Raw genomic sequence first — 16,287 nt, forward strand, 5'->3', positions numbered from 1 at the left:
GAGCTGGGGATTCTCCCTGGAGAGGCACACCAAGACAGCAATTAGCATGGCATATCAGACCACTGCAGCAGCTTCACAAGGAGGGGTCCACACTATGTGGATACTCGTACATGAGTATTGCTGTGTGCACATTTGTGCGCATGCTCATTTAGTGTATGTGATAGTTTGTGTCTGTTACCACAGCAGCTGTATAAATTGGAAAATAGCCATTAAAAGGCTCTTCCATCTAAAATTGGACAACTCAGTAGCACTGAAAAAGCCTGTCGTCCTTCACTCACATCTGGCCATGGAGCTTACTCCATCTACACAACTTCTTTAACACTCCAGGAGTGGACGCCATCAACAACACAAGCACTTTGTGGATCAATGGAAAAGCACTGACAACTAACATTAACAACCCAATAAATGCATCCTGACACTGTTGCGATTCCCATCAAAGATGACTAAAATAGCAATCAGAGCTGCCATTGTGAGAAGCATTCAAGAGCCAAGCACTACTTCAGGCCTTGCGTCGATGCTAGCGCCATTAGGGCCCAGCCATTCGCTCCCTCCTCATCATCTCCCGGGTTTTTTCTCTGAGGTGTCCAGCTCAGTGGCTCATTGATCAGGTGCGAGTGGTGAATAGCTATCAATAGAGACTCACCTTCAGCCGGGGGAAAAAGCAGACGTTCATGAAGGTGTGCACATACTCCAGATCTTTATCAATGTAGAGTGCTGCGATGAAAGCTGCAGGAAGAAAAAGAAAGCATTTAGAGAAAAAAAAAACAGTAGTTGATGTATGGTTTCTTTTTCTGCTCTGCTTAACAGTCGGCTCCTTTCCTGCTGAACCAAATAAAACATTAACAAAGACCAGAGGACAAACCTCAGCTGTGGCTCTCCACAGCAACTGATGTGATGTTAATGTAAACAATTGGAAAGGATGGCTCTGTAGTTGCCTGCCGTTTTCCATCAAAACAGGAAATTGGTATGACAAAGGCCACACAGAGTTCACAGAGCCATCTATACAATATATAAGATGAAACTGTATGTCAAAGTGAATTGAGAGTAACTGACAGTTTAACTGAAGTGAAAAAAGATCTGAAATGTGTGCGGTAGGTGCTGGGTGTCATCTTCATCTCGCGGCTTTCCCTTTGTTTTCCTCTTCCATTAGCTGCCACCGCATTCACTCATCTCCGTGACTAAGACAGTGGGACACGAGAGAGGAATAATAGGTAATATTTCAAGGGGCCAGTGAGGGCCTGCTGTAGCTGCGGGGCATGACTGTTCATATGTGGAAGAGCAGCACTCATTTCCAGCGCTGACCCTCGCCCCCTTTCCTGTGTCATCAACTCTGCTCCTGTCTGAACTTTGAAGGATAATTTGAAAGGCAAATGATATGAAGCTCCGTGTTTTCTTTTACCCTTGCGTGTGCGTGTTTGTGAATCCATGCATGATTTGTATATTAAAGGCTGCATATTGAATGCTGACCTGGAAACACATCAATGCTTCTTTTCTTTCTTTGTCTTCCCCCGTTTTTTTTCTCCATTTTTTCTGTCAGTCCAGAGCGATCAATTCACCAGTCCCTTCGCGTTACCGTCTCTTGGCCTAACGTGGACTACAGTGGGTCTCCTCTGCTACACAAGCTCAGTCCCAGTTAAGACCCATATGCTCTCTCCACTCTGCCTCCGCCTGTGTGTTCCTCTGTTCGTTTAGAGGAATTCACTAATATTAATTTGGACATTAACATATGCTAGAGTATTCATAGACTGCCTTTTAATTGCGGTTTCGAAATCAAGGAAATGTGCAGTAAACGAGCCTTCATTTTGTCTCTAGCTATATTTATTGGATGCGTCTCACGCCCCAACTTACCATCTATTTTACATTTGGGGTCTTGGGGATTTGGGCACATTATGTATTCATATTGATATCAGAGAGCGTAAAAAAAGTATGGTATGTGTTTATGAAAACAATGACTACAGGCTGATATCTCCTTATGGGATTTTATGGAGATGCTGTTTCTCAAACATATTTTAAATATTCCTCTTCTCTGATTTCTTGTTACTGAAAAAAATAAAAAAAAAAAATACACCAACATCTGCAGCCAATATGCCCGGCTGATTTGTCTGTCTAGTTTTAGCATTCATGGCAAATGGCTGTTCCCTTGTCGTAGTGGAGGGTGGAGGGTGGAGGGTGCGTTCCACAGTTTGCCTGTTGCAAGTCACAGTTTACTGTGACTTTCAGCAGGGATCAGTCTGGGAAAGGGCCACAAATTTCTTTTCCCACATGTCACGGGGGAGGGATTCACCAGGACCAACTGACAAACCAGCAGGAGTTAGCAGTGCCACAAGATAATCCCTGACAGGCTTCCCACCCCACGAACACTGCCAAAATGTGTTGTAGCCAAACTAGAAGTGGCACAGCATGGGGTTGAACTTAACTTAACACGGGTCCTCATCTGCTGCAGCACATTATTTCTCCTCTCATTACACAATGCAATAATATGATGATACTGTATCAACCCTGTGGTTTTCTATTTTTATACTATTAAATAAGAAATTGCTTCGGTGCAGCTACATCCACATAAAGCTTAAAGTTTAAGAAATACAGGAAGTCAAAATAAGACTACATGATGAGAAACGCTTGTACTGATAACATATCAAAACAGATTAGAAATGAAAGAGCTGCTACTCATGCCTGAATCACTTATTTTGAGTTTATTGTTGTGATTTTTCTTTTTTTTCCAAACTAACTCTCAGGGTGTGAAGGAGTGAAGCTGGTACATGGTTTAATTATGAGACTCTCTTCCTTCCAGGACACCTGCCCACTCTTATTTATATATCCTGAAAGCAACAACACCCTCAGGTCAACATAACCCAGGGTGGGAGAAAAAAACAATGCAGATCATTTTCTCTTCAGCTGCCAAATGTGACTTTTCCACTATCCACTTATTTTACTAAGCCTACTTTGAATGTCTTATTCAGTTCAAAAAAATCTATCCAGCTGATGGAAAACCACAAGCAGATGATTAATTGTAGAATACTGTGGCAGCTGTAGCTGTTGGAATTTAAAACTAACCCAGTGTGCACTAAACACACTGGGAGTATTTTCCAGTGTCTCCAGCTGAGAAGTGACTGTGTTTGACATCTAACACAAAGGGGACAAAAAAATCAATAGCAGTACTTCATGCTGGCATCTTAAACTGCAGTTTCTGGAGAGACATCCAATAAAAAAGGTTGAGTAGAGGTCTATGAGGGTCTATAAGATCTTTTTTTCTAAAGAAATGTGCACATACATTCCAGCAAGTCAGCAAGAGTCTTGGTCCGCAGTGCGACTGGTCGTTTGGTTTTGTCGTTGGTGATGGCGAACTCCTGCATGCCCAGCTCCTCTGCCACTTTGGCCTGCGTGCGGTTGTTTACCAGAGAGCTGCGGAGTAGCTGCGGACAAACATAAAGAGCATCACATCAGAAACGTACTCAAGGTGTGAACACGTAGCCACGCAGAGACTTCACACAGATGTACACTGACGTGGAAATATACAGAGAAGCACCAGAATAAAACCAACATCAAAATAACCTCCACATGGAATAATTCATCAAAGGCAGAAATGGTAATGCAGAGTAAATGTTTTAGGGAGATTGCACGTTGCTCTGTTAAATATTACATTGTGACTTGGAGCTGAGCGGATGACAACATGTTAGAATGGGTGAGGTACATTTACGTCCCTAAAAGGGAAAAACACAAACATGTTAAATATAGCTACAAGATGTGGAAAAAGAGCAAATGGAATGCAATATGACTGTCTGAGTCTGTCTTGCTGTGATGTGCCCTCCTTAACAGTACACACGCAATCACAATCAGAGCCACACAAGCAAGCACACACACACACACACACACTAGTTGAATGAGCACTTTTTCCCCCCGATTTGAAATCCATTTCTGATGTACCCCATCTTGACTCTTGGGCATAGGCACTGCAGAAGCTTTCAGTCACTCAACGCTGGAAGCTTTTATACAACTAACATCATGACTTCCATCTATAAGGAACATCCACGAATAAGTAACTGCAGAGGTTCTTATTCCATTTTAGACCAGTTCATTCCCTCAAGCCTTGAGTAGTCAGTCTTCCAAGGAGAAGTGCTGATGCTCGAATAAAAAGAGGAAGTTGTAATGCTGTTTGACGCTGTCAGAAAATGGACCTGCATGTTTAAAGTGTGATCATTTGCTTTGTACCTGCGTTGCAAGCCGTGCACGCACAACTTTATTTTTCAGACACTTGACAGCTTCAGCAAAAATGTGCCAACAAAGACGTGTTATTGAAAACCACTGAACAATTTTGTCTCATGACAATGCCCGTCACGAGGAGTACAGTAAACATACAGGCGCAGTGTGAGGTGAGGAGTGGAAAGAGAGTTATTTTGCGGAAACAAGCAAAAGAGGAAGGGGTGAATACCTGGCTGGCACTTGGAGATTCAAAGACTGACAGGGAGGAAGGAAGGAAGGGAGGAAAAAAAATCACCCACACACAGAAACTCAAAAGCCTCATTTCATGTAAAGTCGTGTAAGAAGCGGTGAACAGCAGTTTGAGGCAGCTTCAGACAGAAGCACGAATACAGAATAAAGACAAAAACACAGGTGCAAAGATGCAGATGAAGATGTAAAAGGTACGTGGCCCGTAGGCGGGAGAGGAGCCTGTGAGGAGTGTGTGTGATGACATCTGATTTAAGTGATTGCATCTTACTGTTAAATGTCCTTCATGATGGTCAGGGAAGTGGATGAAAAGGTATTCTGTGGCCACCAGCTGCATGATTGAGTCTCCCAGGAACTCCATCCTCTGGTTGTGGCCCCTGGACAAGAGCAAGAAAAGGTAAATGGAAAAAGGTAAACAGATAAAAGAACCCCACAAGGTTACAGGAGGATATGGAGGAAATGAAATGGTAGGGGTGAGGTGGGAGGGCAGGGAGAAATGGGGTAAAAAAAAGAAGGGGGCAGGGAAGGGTTTCTACATGAGGTTATTCAGCCACACATCAGTGGGGCATGAAAGGCATCATGCTCTCTCGACAAATCGAGCAGGCTTTTAGTCTTTTAACAGAAACGGTGAAGTCGGCTGATGTACATTTCATGGGTGGCCTCTGGGAACAGCTGCACTGTCAGGCTGTGTGACAACTCAGAGGCTGCCTGAAGTAGCAGCCCTTCTGAAGAAAACGTCGGGCTTTGATTGCAATTCAAATATAAATGGAAAAAATAAAAAAATAAAAAAGCTTTAAAAACCTCTGGTACACCTGCAGGAGTGCCTGTCAAAATCCTAAGCCCATAAAAGCAGCAAGCATGCACACAGGTTTAGAGAACAACTTTCAACCTTCCAACAATTCCTAGAAAAAGCCAATGGTAGCACTGTGATGCTGTACATCAGCTTCCTGCCCCCACATCACTGAAAGGCAGGGAGCGTCCTGTAACTCCCAGCACAGTGCTACCATGCAGGGCAACTTGGTGGGGGGGGTTACGCCACTGCTGCTGCTGTAATGGTCATTAATTAAACAGAATTATAGATTAGCATTGCAGATGTGGGGCTGGTGCTGTGCCAGGCAGGCAGGAAGTGTTGGGTGGTGGTGGTGGATAGTGGGGGGAGGGGGCGTAAGCGAGCGCAGAACAAGCAGGTAGATATATACGGCAACAGAGCACTCATCCATCTATAGATATGAGCTCCTCGCAGGAGGGGAAAAGTCTGAAGATGAGAGAGAAAGATGCAGAGGTAGAGGACGAGGAGGAGGCTGACATCAAAGAGAGGAAAAGGTCAAAGTTTACTGTCCGACTCCTGGCGCCTCTGCCTTTTATGAGCCGCAGCATATCTGAGCCAAAGAGATCTGAGTTAAAGAGTCAGAGAAACAGCAGTTAGGGCGTCTTTAGCAGGCCTGGAACTGACAATTATTTTTGTCCTGATTTTATTTGTTTCTGACTTAATTTTTAGTGAATAAAACACAATTTTTTAATTGATTATATCAATATATAACCAACAGGATTTTGCTTAAGAAATGAAGAAGGTCTTTGATAACTAATCGCTTCTTAAAAGTATTATCAACTATTTTTCTTTCAATGAACTAATTGGTTAAATATTTGAGATCTAGTCTTTAGATTCTGTAATAAAATGTGAGGACTTTTAACTAAATCATTCAGGAATTTGATTTGATCATGCAAAACTCACTGAGCACAGAGTCTCTGAGGAGCCACAGAGAATCTGAGGAGGGATCCCTCCCTCTTTTCACTAATAGATGAATATAGTACAAGAAAGCAGGAGGAGAGGGAGAGATGAAGCACACAAAAAAGTTTTTGCCAGCTGACAACTAAACACACACCGCCAACCCAAGATATTAATCATTTTCTTTCCTTGTAGATTATTTTGTTGAGTATTTTTCTATTAATCGTCTAGTTTATTAAATGTCTGCCCAAGGTGACATCTTTAAATTGCTTGTTTTGCCCAACCAACAATCCAGATCCCAGAGATTCAATCTGTGACAATATATAAAACCAAAAAATATCAGCAAATCCTCACATTTGAGAACACAGCAGAGCAAATGTCTGGCGTTTTTGCTAAATAAATGACAACCAGCTGTCGACTAATCAGTGTAGGGACTACAGGTTAAACAGGGAGACAGGATAAGAGAACGACTTTTTATTTCACTCCTGGGCTGTGAGCCTGAGGACTGAGCTTCATTAGGAGGAAAGGGACACAGCCTGACACGTACTCCTACATTAAAAATAATCACAGAGCTTCTTAATGAAGAGGCTCTGCTACAACACAAGAGAGTGAAGAGCTGAGGTTGGGATGACGAGGGGAGAGAGAGCGATAGTGGAGGCCAGAGAGAGGCTGAGAGAACTCCCTGTTCATCCATGATACTGTACGTGTGAACACGAGAGTCAACAGGTTTGCTGCGGGATTTTCTCACAATCTACCATATATGCTGCTATAGGCTGGGAGAGGGGTGGAAACAGATTGAGAGGGTGCAGTGTGAGCTAATTTCATGTCCAATAGGAGGCAGAGGGAGAACAGGAACAGCTAGAGTGACAGTGAGAGGCGAAAGGAAAAAATAGAGGAGATAGCGGGAAAATGGGAGAGATAGAACGGGTCAAAGAGGAATGCGTCGCCGTGTGAAGCAGCACAAAGAGCCATCTCTTATTCACTTCAACAGCAGAGGCACAATGCTCCAGTAAGGTGGGGGAAATTGAAGTAAAGTGTGGAGCCGAGGTCTTTATTCGCCTTTGACTTTGATCTAAAATACCTTTAACAGCCCCTCTGAAGAGGCGGCGACAGGCTGCCCGCTCCAAAAGAGGGGAGCACTCCATTTTGTAAGGGCATTTTTCCTCTGGGTTCTTAGGGAAATTATGTTCTTGTTTCATATGTGCATGCTTGTGTAAGGTTCAAATGTGTAAACTGCAGCTACTTTGGACAAAGTGTTACTGGGTGGAGAGGGGGCAAATGGAGCTGTGACTTCAGACTCAAACATTCAGTGACTGTGTAAAGGCAATAGGAGAAAAAATGTGCCACATCAAAAGATCAATGTAAATACAAAATAGCAACAGTATAATGAAGTCTCAGGGTCTCTCTCCTTGTAACATTACACCAAAGAGAAATGAATTAAGTGAGTTTTTGCTGCAGAGCAAAAACACTGCCTTGGATTTACAGTTTTAGTACGAATGGTATAAAATCTTTACAGACAAGCTATTTAATCATCTACCTTATCTTCAAAGTCACACTTTTTGCCACGACCAGCAGGTTGTCTTGAATCAAGTCGTTTGAGTCAACTTTATTCAGTCCTCTAAACATTATTTTCTACCTGAAATAGATGCAAGGCTTTATTTATTTACCAAAACAAATCTTGCTTTTAAAAACTGATTTACAGCTCCAACTCTCCTTTTTGTGCAACCTAAATGTATTTAATAAAATCTAATTGTGAGTGTAAATTCATCAACTATCTACTGTCAAAGCTGCACAGTGGAATGTGCTTTGATTTGACAAACAATACTGAAGACGAGGAGAGATGGATCCTTTTTCACCAGCAGTGAAATTCTTGCAACACCCAGCTCTTCCGCTGTGAGAGGAGATAGGAAGCCCAGCGCCTGGGGGCCGCAGCTCTACATTTCTGCTGTCTGATGGAAGCTTCTGGTCTCCACCTCCTCCCGACAGGGTCAGCTCCCACCTTTGCTTCTTGAGCTGTCTTCTTCTAGGTCACTTTGTCCTCTACTTCTGCATAAAGTGATAGGCTGAAGGCCAACCGGGGTCCTGTCTCCTCATCTGCTGCCTACCTTATTGTCTGACCTTACTTTCCGTTATCTGACCTCGTTCTTCTCTCCATCACGACAGCGTGACCTACTTTGGTATAACCTTTGGTCATCATGGGCAGCCGTTGCTCAGTTCCAGCTTTCAAGTCAGTCGGTTCTATTTAGGTCAACCTGCCTTTGGCCACTAATGAGCTAATGAACATTAATCTCCCTGAAAATATATGAATTCTTTCGTTTTTTCAGGAGAAGCAACAATAAACTTCTGTGAAATAAAAAATACACCAAGTCAAACTTCCAGCTCACTGTGTGCATGTGATGCTACCAAGATAGAAAATATCATTGGTATCAACCTTGAGATGGAAAGTCCTCAAAGTAAAGCTCAGCGGGAGACAAACCTCTGGACCTCTAATCGACTTCACTGACCATGAGTGGGGAGAGGTTTGACATTTAAGTGATGGATTAGAACATACACAGCACAGTACTGTATGTGTGAGTGTGTGTGATACACACAAACATAGACACACACTCACACACACACAGAGCAATGTCCTTGTGGCAAACCTAAGCAAGCAATTACAGAGTGCAGCCTGCCAATAAGATATCAGAGGTGTGCTGCCAAGGCTAATTTGCTTTAGCTGTCAAACTCACTATTGTGTTATGTTGTAAAGCTCAGAAGTGAGTTAAGTTCCTGTGGCAAATAACCCTCTCATACTCAGAATCAGAAACACCTCAAACTGGTGTGAACAGTCTCATTAGTGAAAACATTTTCATATGAAAATAGCAGCCTTTTCAAACTTGAACTCTTCCATTCATCAATGAAAGCGCGGGGTTACACCGCAGCTACACAATGATGACATGTTTGTTACAACCAGACCTTGCTCTCTCTCTCTCTCCGATCAATTCCAAGTCTTCTCTGTAGAAGTTTGCAACTTTACTGGCTATCGAACAAATGTCACAGCGGAGGCCGAGAGCAGAAAACATTTCCAGTATCAGTGCTAAATCACCACAGCATCACTGTGACGAGACGCAATTAACGGAGGAAAACAGACCAAAAACAAAATTCATATCTCTCCAAACAGAGTATATTGAGGTGTATGTATAGCTCATGCAGTTTAAATTAAGTCTGAACTGAATAAGTGAGAATGCAGGAATTCACAGGGGTGGAGTGAAGCATGACAACGAGAGAGAGAAAAAAATATCTGTCAAGTAGAGATGTGGCTCCAATGAATGAAAAAAAAGAGAGATTTTAAAGCCCCTGCCCTGGACAACCCAGTGAATCAAAACCCCATTTCCCATGGGGCAGTGGGGTTACAGCCTCACCGGTACAGGCAGACTACAGATATGGGAACTTCAGAGTCCCCTGGGCCTTTCTCCTTCTCTCTCCCTCAGCTGTGACACCATCGAATTAGGCACATGGCCAAAAAAAAACAAAAAAATAACAACAGTGACAGAGGCTATCTTTCACTAAAGTGCTTTAAACGTGACATTCAAGACATTACTTGTCATGCAGGCAGACTGCAAGAAAATGTATAAACTGCAGGAGGCAAACATAATGATGATGTGGGTGGAGGAGGCTGCCACAGTCACAGCAGATACAACAATTTAAAATGCCCGACGCATGATAACACTCCCAGCATCTCCGATCATATTATATATTATAATGCATTGTGTTTCATCATCACCTCTAAAGGGAGCAACAGACAAAGTCTGACTACTTCTGCTGCATCCTTGCAAATTACATCTGGCCAACTAGTGCCTCACTTTGCATTTTAATTGGCTGTAACTCTATTACCCAACAAAACTAACTGTGATGCTACTTACAGGGTGAGGTGGTTGAAGCCCACAGTCCTCAGGGTGAAAGCTCTGGCCAGCAGACGCACATGTGTGAACAGGACTCCGATGGACCCCTCGAAGCTGGTCAGTTTCTGAAGGACGGGAGACGTCTCGATTAGCTGCCTGTCTGTCTGAGGCTCCTGGACCTGGGCAACGGGAAAAAACATAGTACACAAAGATGGTGTCAGAATGTAGTTAACCACATACTTTTGGCCATGTGGTTGGAGTCCACCATCTTATCTCTGTTCAATGCTTCTTATTCTAACTTTATTTCTTCTGTTTCATTTTGTGATTCTTTCACATATCCCATACTCTTCCTTCAGTAACGATCAGCATAACTACTTCAAGGAAGCTTGAACCAGACACACACACACACACACACACGCAAAAACTCCCCCCCTCTTACTCAATGAAGCTGCTCTGCATAAGAGCGCCAGATAAATTCCTTAACTGAGATGATCCTCTACAGTATGTGCTGCTTGAGGGCCTGTTTAGAGTGTGTGTTTTTACTCCGCCTCAAAACAAACTCAGATGATCTGCAGCAGATGGAATCTCTTAGTCATTAGGTTTTAAGTCAAACAGCTCAGTTTTCTCTCTCTCTCTCTCTCTCTCTAAATCTGGTGACTCAAACGGTCAATTAATATCTCTGGTGACACAGTAGTACTCGAAGTTTCCTCACTTGTTTTAATGCAGGCTACATCCAGGAATCTTAACCTTTTGACTTTGAGAAGTCTCAAAAGAATGGTTTTTGGTTGAGACAACTGTGATAAATTATCCTTTTAACATTAGCTTTAGGGCTTGGTGAGTTCAGGGGTGGACGGGTTCAGAGAAAACACGCGGCTCTTTCTAACTGCAGTATTTGCTCATGCCTGTGCTCATTAGAACAAGAAATGATAGGCTAAGAAAATATGTGCATGCATGTTTGTTGAATCAAGAGATATCCTTATGGGTGCATTAATTAGGCAGCTAGAAACATCTAATTGGTCTCTGCGTGGTACAACTGTAAGCTTGACCAAGACATCTTATCCTAAGAAAACAGAAAAAATTGAGGCACATAATTTTGTGTGGACATTTAAAGGGAACTACAGCACATTCAATTGACCCTGTTAGCTTGCTCCATTTAGCTGTACACTATAAAGTATCCCAAAAATAAGAATAAAGAAAGCTCTCCAGGCAAAGATGGCCACTTTCTTCACTTTTTCCAGCATCTTCTTTGTCTGTGTTTTCATGAAGAAATGACAAGTAAACAGCTTTCTCAGAGTCTCCCATGTCAAGCTAGTGCGCAAAGCAGAGATGTATTTTTAAACTCAGTATTTTAATTGGAGTGCTGCCAGTAATGTCATGGTTCCATCTTCCAATGTGTCCTAAGAAACATTTCATTCCTGCCGTTCTTCCCTCTGTTAATTAACGAAAGGCGTTTAAATGTCATGCATCACAACTAACGACATCTGACGAGTTCAGCACTCACAGGCGCAAGCTATCCTTCAGGGGGAATGGCCAGCAGCAAGGCTTCAAACGAAGTGAGGAGAGGAGAAAAAAAAAAAATCAAGCAGTTATGAAAAAAATAAAAAAACACACACACACTTTTGAAATGGCTTCAAAGCATCACTTTCAGCTCAGTCCAGACAGAGAGCAGAATCAGAGCCGAGGTCTTTTGAGGCCCAAAAAGCCCAACACTCATGTATCTCCCCAAAAAACCAAAGGAGAAATTTTGAAATCCAAACTCAACGTAAATGACGTTCTGGTAAATTATTCTGGAGAGCTGGGGGTGATGATGCGCTAGTGCAAATCGAGCAAACACGAAAGACATGAAGATGTGCCTGTCAACCACGAAGTATACCACTGCGCTCTGTAGGGCATGACGGTGGCAAGGCTAATGCATGCGTGTTTGCCAAAGACGGGTGTACGCATAATTACCCACGCCATGGCGAGCTGCCATCGGCATCCGCTCAAACCTCATTAAGGCAGCTCCTCTTTCACCTCCGTTTTGTCATCCTCATCTTGGTGAGCAGAGGGGGGGTGACACCTTGTTACCTTGCAGCAACAATTTTGGGCCTAATATTCTCACCTAAACTCCTTCATTAATTATGGAGTAAATAAATAAATAATGAAGGGGAGGATGTTTTTTATATGTGTGAAACTGCTTAGATTATATCATCTCAAGCCAAAAGGTCAGGATGCTATCAAGCTACCCAAGAGGTTGGCACAATTTAACAGGCGTTACCCCACTGGCAGGGGACCACCCAGAGGAAACCTCAGCCACGCGCAGTGTGTGGTAATGAGGCCGCAGCTCTGAAGCGGCTAATGACTACTCATGCAGCACACTGTGGAGGTTCTCGTTGCGCCACAGAGCGCTTGTAGGGCTGACCCCGGGGCTCCACCCTGACCACGGTGCCCGCCACTGGGGGCGTCCGCTGTGCAACTCACCAGGAAATCAAGACTGCTGGATGCAGTGGGTTTATTCTGAGCACTGACAAGCTCAACGAAAAACATTCAGACGCTCTGTGGATCTCCAGCGTTTGGGGATGAAAAAAAAAGGAGGCAAAGATGTGGAAAAAACACACATACATGCATGTTAGCAGAAACATGATGATATTTTGGGCCAAACGTGGATATGCAAAAAAATGCACATAAGAAAACGCAGCGACACGCGCAGAAAGATGAAGAGAATGAAGTGCTTAAAGACAAGTCTCGGCAAACACACAAAGAGACACTTTCTCCTCACAAACACATCAGAGGGAAGGATGCCTGACGGTCCCTGGAGGCCCCATGTGATTCGGGACTGTAATCCTGTTATGGCATCTTTGATCTCTTCTTCCAAATCCTAATTTCAAACAAACACTGTTGACATGTTCAATGTTTCTGGGCAGATCATGTAAAGCAAAGAACAGCACAACAGAGAGAGGGATAAGGAGAGAGAAAGAGAGTGAAGAGACAGAAAGAGTGAGCGCAAAATCATGATGATGGAGAAAGGGAGAGAAAGAGAAAAAGGAGCAATGGCAAAGGGGAAGAGAGACGGAGAAAATGAAAAAGCGGATTAGGGTCTGGACCAAAATGGGGAGCAGCGAGACACGAGAGCAGAACAATGGAGACTGGTGGAAGGCTACTGGGGGCCCTGTGACAGCTATAAAGCACTCAGTCAGCCTCAGGCAAAATAACTAACAGCTTGCCCACCTCTGTTAGCAACACAAACACAAGGAAAAAAAACATACATTCAGGCTGCAAAACTTCAAAGATGGAGAACACCTTTTGTGTCTTGGGGGTGAAGTGAGTTTTAATGAGCGGCACCTAGCCAAAATAAACATCAATAATAAAACATATCTCAACCAACCTGCAGGGGGTGTGGTGGGTAGTTGAGCCAGACCTCCCGTAGGTCCTGTGAAGACAGAAAAGGAGGGCGGAGAGAGATGAGGAGTCAGAGGGTAGAGATTACAGCAGTTTCCTTTGGCATTAAGGTCATCTATATTAATAAATATCATTCTGACAATTCATTAACAATAAAACAAACATGGCAATGAATTATACATAACAAAAGAACAAAAAATATTGATAATAGATAAAAGATTGAATCCTCTACAGGTTGATTCTAGCATTATAAATCCTGTGTAATTTCCCCTCCCTCCATGGGAAGCAATTACAGCTCCAAATACTTGTTTACTCCACCAACAATTAAGGTCCCAGCTTCAGAGCAAGAGCGGATTTCTAACTATTTAAGCATTTCTTGTGTTGAATTTCATCGGCTTTGTGTGCTCTCTGAGATGTAATAGTTGAAAAGAAATCGACAAGAAGCCTGTACACACTGTAGTGTGAGCTTCAGGTAAGACTTCTGTAGACTGGTTTGTGTAGATGTTTAGAGTAATAGGCACAGGAATGTGTTGTCTCTTAAAGGCACAAGCTGTAAATTGTACAGGATATAAAACTGTCTAAAACAATAACGAGGAGCATTTCTCTCTTGGCCCCTGTTAACCGCGTTCGTCCTGATTAACCGTGTTTATTAAAGCTGCATTCATTGATTGTTTTGGCCACATGGGGGCAGTGGAACACGCTGTAAATACAATATTGGCATGCTACCACCTTATGGTTATATGGGAATAATTAGAAAACAATTGCCTAGCTAAACACCCAGCAGATGTGGAGTAAGCATTGTTAGCATTTATTTGGATGGATACGCCAAAGAATATACTGTATATTCAATATAGCACTGTTTTGCTTTCCACCAAATCCTAGAGGAAATATTAGTCTCTTTAGCAGCTTAATACTCCAGCTTGTTGCTAACTTTGTCTGTCTGCCAGTGTACACTAGATTTATCAGAGCTTTTTTTTGCTGCCGTTAGAGGCAACTGTCCTAAAACTAAAACAATGGGCTGAAATACACAAAAATGCTTTGTGGAAGTGAAGAGTCTGAATGATTCATTACTCTGAGCAACCAACTTCCCTTCACACATATTCATCGGATCCATTGTAAATACAAAAATATTGATTAGCACAGCTTTAAAAAAAATCCATCAGAAAGGACATGTGACTTTAAAATGCCTCGGAGACTTTATTATTCAGCCTTGCAATATCAGAGACAGCAGCTCTGTGTTTGAACATCAAGAATCAATTTAACACCTAATAATAAAGTTTCTTATTTATGATTCTGTCCCGAGAAAAAAAAATAAACTGTGAAAAACAGTGTGAATGTGATGATGTGCTGCTGATGGCGCTGTGTAAAGGACAGTCTGGATTCCTTAGTCCAAGTGCTTTAAGGAGCCATCAGCAGCCCCAGTGGGGGGCGGTGAAATAACAGCAAATGAGTCAGCATCTCATTTTCAGACCCACAGGTCTGTATATCGACCACCCACCGGGGGAGTGATGTGGGGGGTGGGGATGTGGATTTGAGCGGAAGGCAAGGGGTGTTTTGCGGGCGAATGGCTGTTGGATCTGGCTTTCAGAGGTGTGTTGTCTCTGGGGAGACACACACACTGACAGTGTCAGACTCCTTTTGCCTCCCCTGCCTGTAGAGAGAAATACGTGCAAGATCAACACGTTTCCTCAACCCTGCCCTGGGATACCACACAGGATCGAGGGTCAAGAGACACAGGCTGTAAAGAAGACAGAGAGAGAGAGAGAGAGAGAGGCAGAGGGAGGGAGCATAAGCTGTGGCTCTCAAGTTGTTGCCAGGGACAACGCCGGTCAGAGGCAGTTTTGGGCCTGGGGTCTAATGTTGGGTGAGTCATAGCGGTGATACAGATGTGGCGAGGGCCTCTAAAGTACAGCATCACTCAGGTGTTTAAAAGGTTCAAGGAGATAAACCTTTAAAATGCGGCGCTGGCCCATCGGGGAGTTACGTGTGGTCAGCGGCATCGAATGGGCGCCTCATCTTCTCAACCCACCCAGCTGGCAACCCATTGCCTTGAGCAGCCGATGAAAAATTCATGAAAGTGGTCAATACGTTTGAGCAAATGCTTCCTTTTGATTGCCTGTCTCTTAGCCTGGGACTGGGGCTGAAAAGCACTAAGTTCATAGCAGGTATCAAGTCAACATGGAGCCTGCTCGTGAACATAACACAGGTTCTTGGCTGTGGAGGATGGCATTGCTTAAGGGGAAGTCAATAGCACTGGCTAATGGATCACTTGCTCTCGGCAGTGTTTTTTGCAGCCGCACAAGCTGGCGTAAAATACACATGAAAGCGAGGCATCGAAAACGTAGCACACATATTCATGCAGGAAGACCAGAGAAAACACTGAAAAGAAAATGAAAAATAAATAGAGAGGAAGTGAAGTACACACAAGTTGCTTCGGCTTGTGATCGAGGCTTATGATTAAAATCCGTCCACAGGGCGCACGCGATCCGCCCACATGCTGTATATAGACCCGAACAGCTAATGTTTCAATTACAGCCATTGCAAAGACAAGGCAGACAATGATTAAGCCAGCATCGAGTGGGGATTTAAGAATAACAACAGGTTTTTTTCTCCCTACTCTCTCTCTCGCTCTCCCAGCATGAGGAAGGTATAATTACTGGGGGCACAAATCATCATGTGCAGCAGCTGAATCACAGCCATTTGGAGGATGGAGCTCTTATGCTACAAACAAGAAAAAAAGGGAGAAAAAACATATGCAAACATGTTTATTTGAGTGTCAACGGCCTACCCATAATGAGAGCTGAAATTAAAAGCAAAATGAAAGGCAACTTGGTGAAACTGCCTATGATCTCCGTT

At 43.3% G+C, this 16,287-nt stretch overlaps 1 protein-coding gene across 1 annotated transcript in view; it reads right to left on the reverse strand.

Annotated features, from left to right (window-relative positions):
• The window catches only part of drosha (drosha ribonuclease III), an 80,672-nt gene that overhangs the window by 13,746 nt on the left and 50,639 nt on the right, over positions 1 to 16,287 (reverse strand). Inside the window, 5 exon segments of the mRNA XM_051066715.1 lie at positions 644 to 726; positions 3,272 to 3,413; positions 4,718 to 4,823; positions 10,075 to 10,232; positions 13,418 to 13,462. Of these exon segments, the coding sequence (XP_050922672.1) occupies positions 644 to 726; positions 3,272 to 3,413; positions 4,718 to 4,823; positions 10,075 to 10,232; positions 13,418 to 13,462 (534 nt within the window).

This window comes from Lates calcarifer, linkage group LG24 (assembly GCF_001640805.2).
Source record: "Lates calcarifer isolate ASB-BC8 linkage group LG24, TLL_Latcal_v3, whole genome shotgun sequence".
Taxonomy (NCBI): Eukaryota; Metazoa; Chordata; class Actinopteri; family Centropomidae; genus Lates; species Lates calcarifer.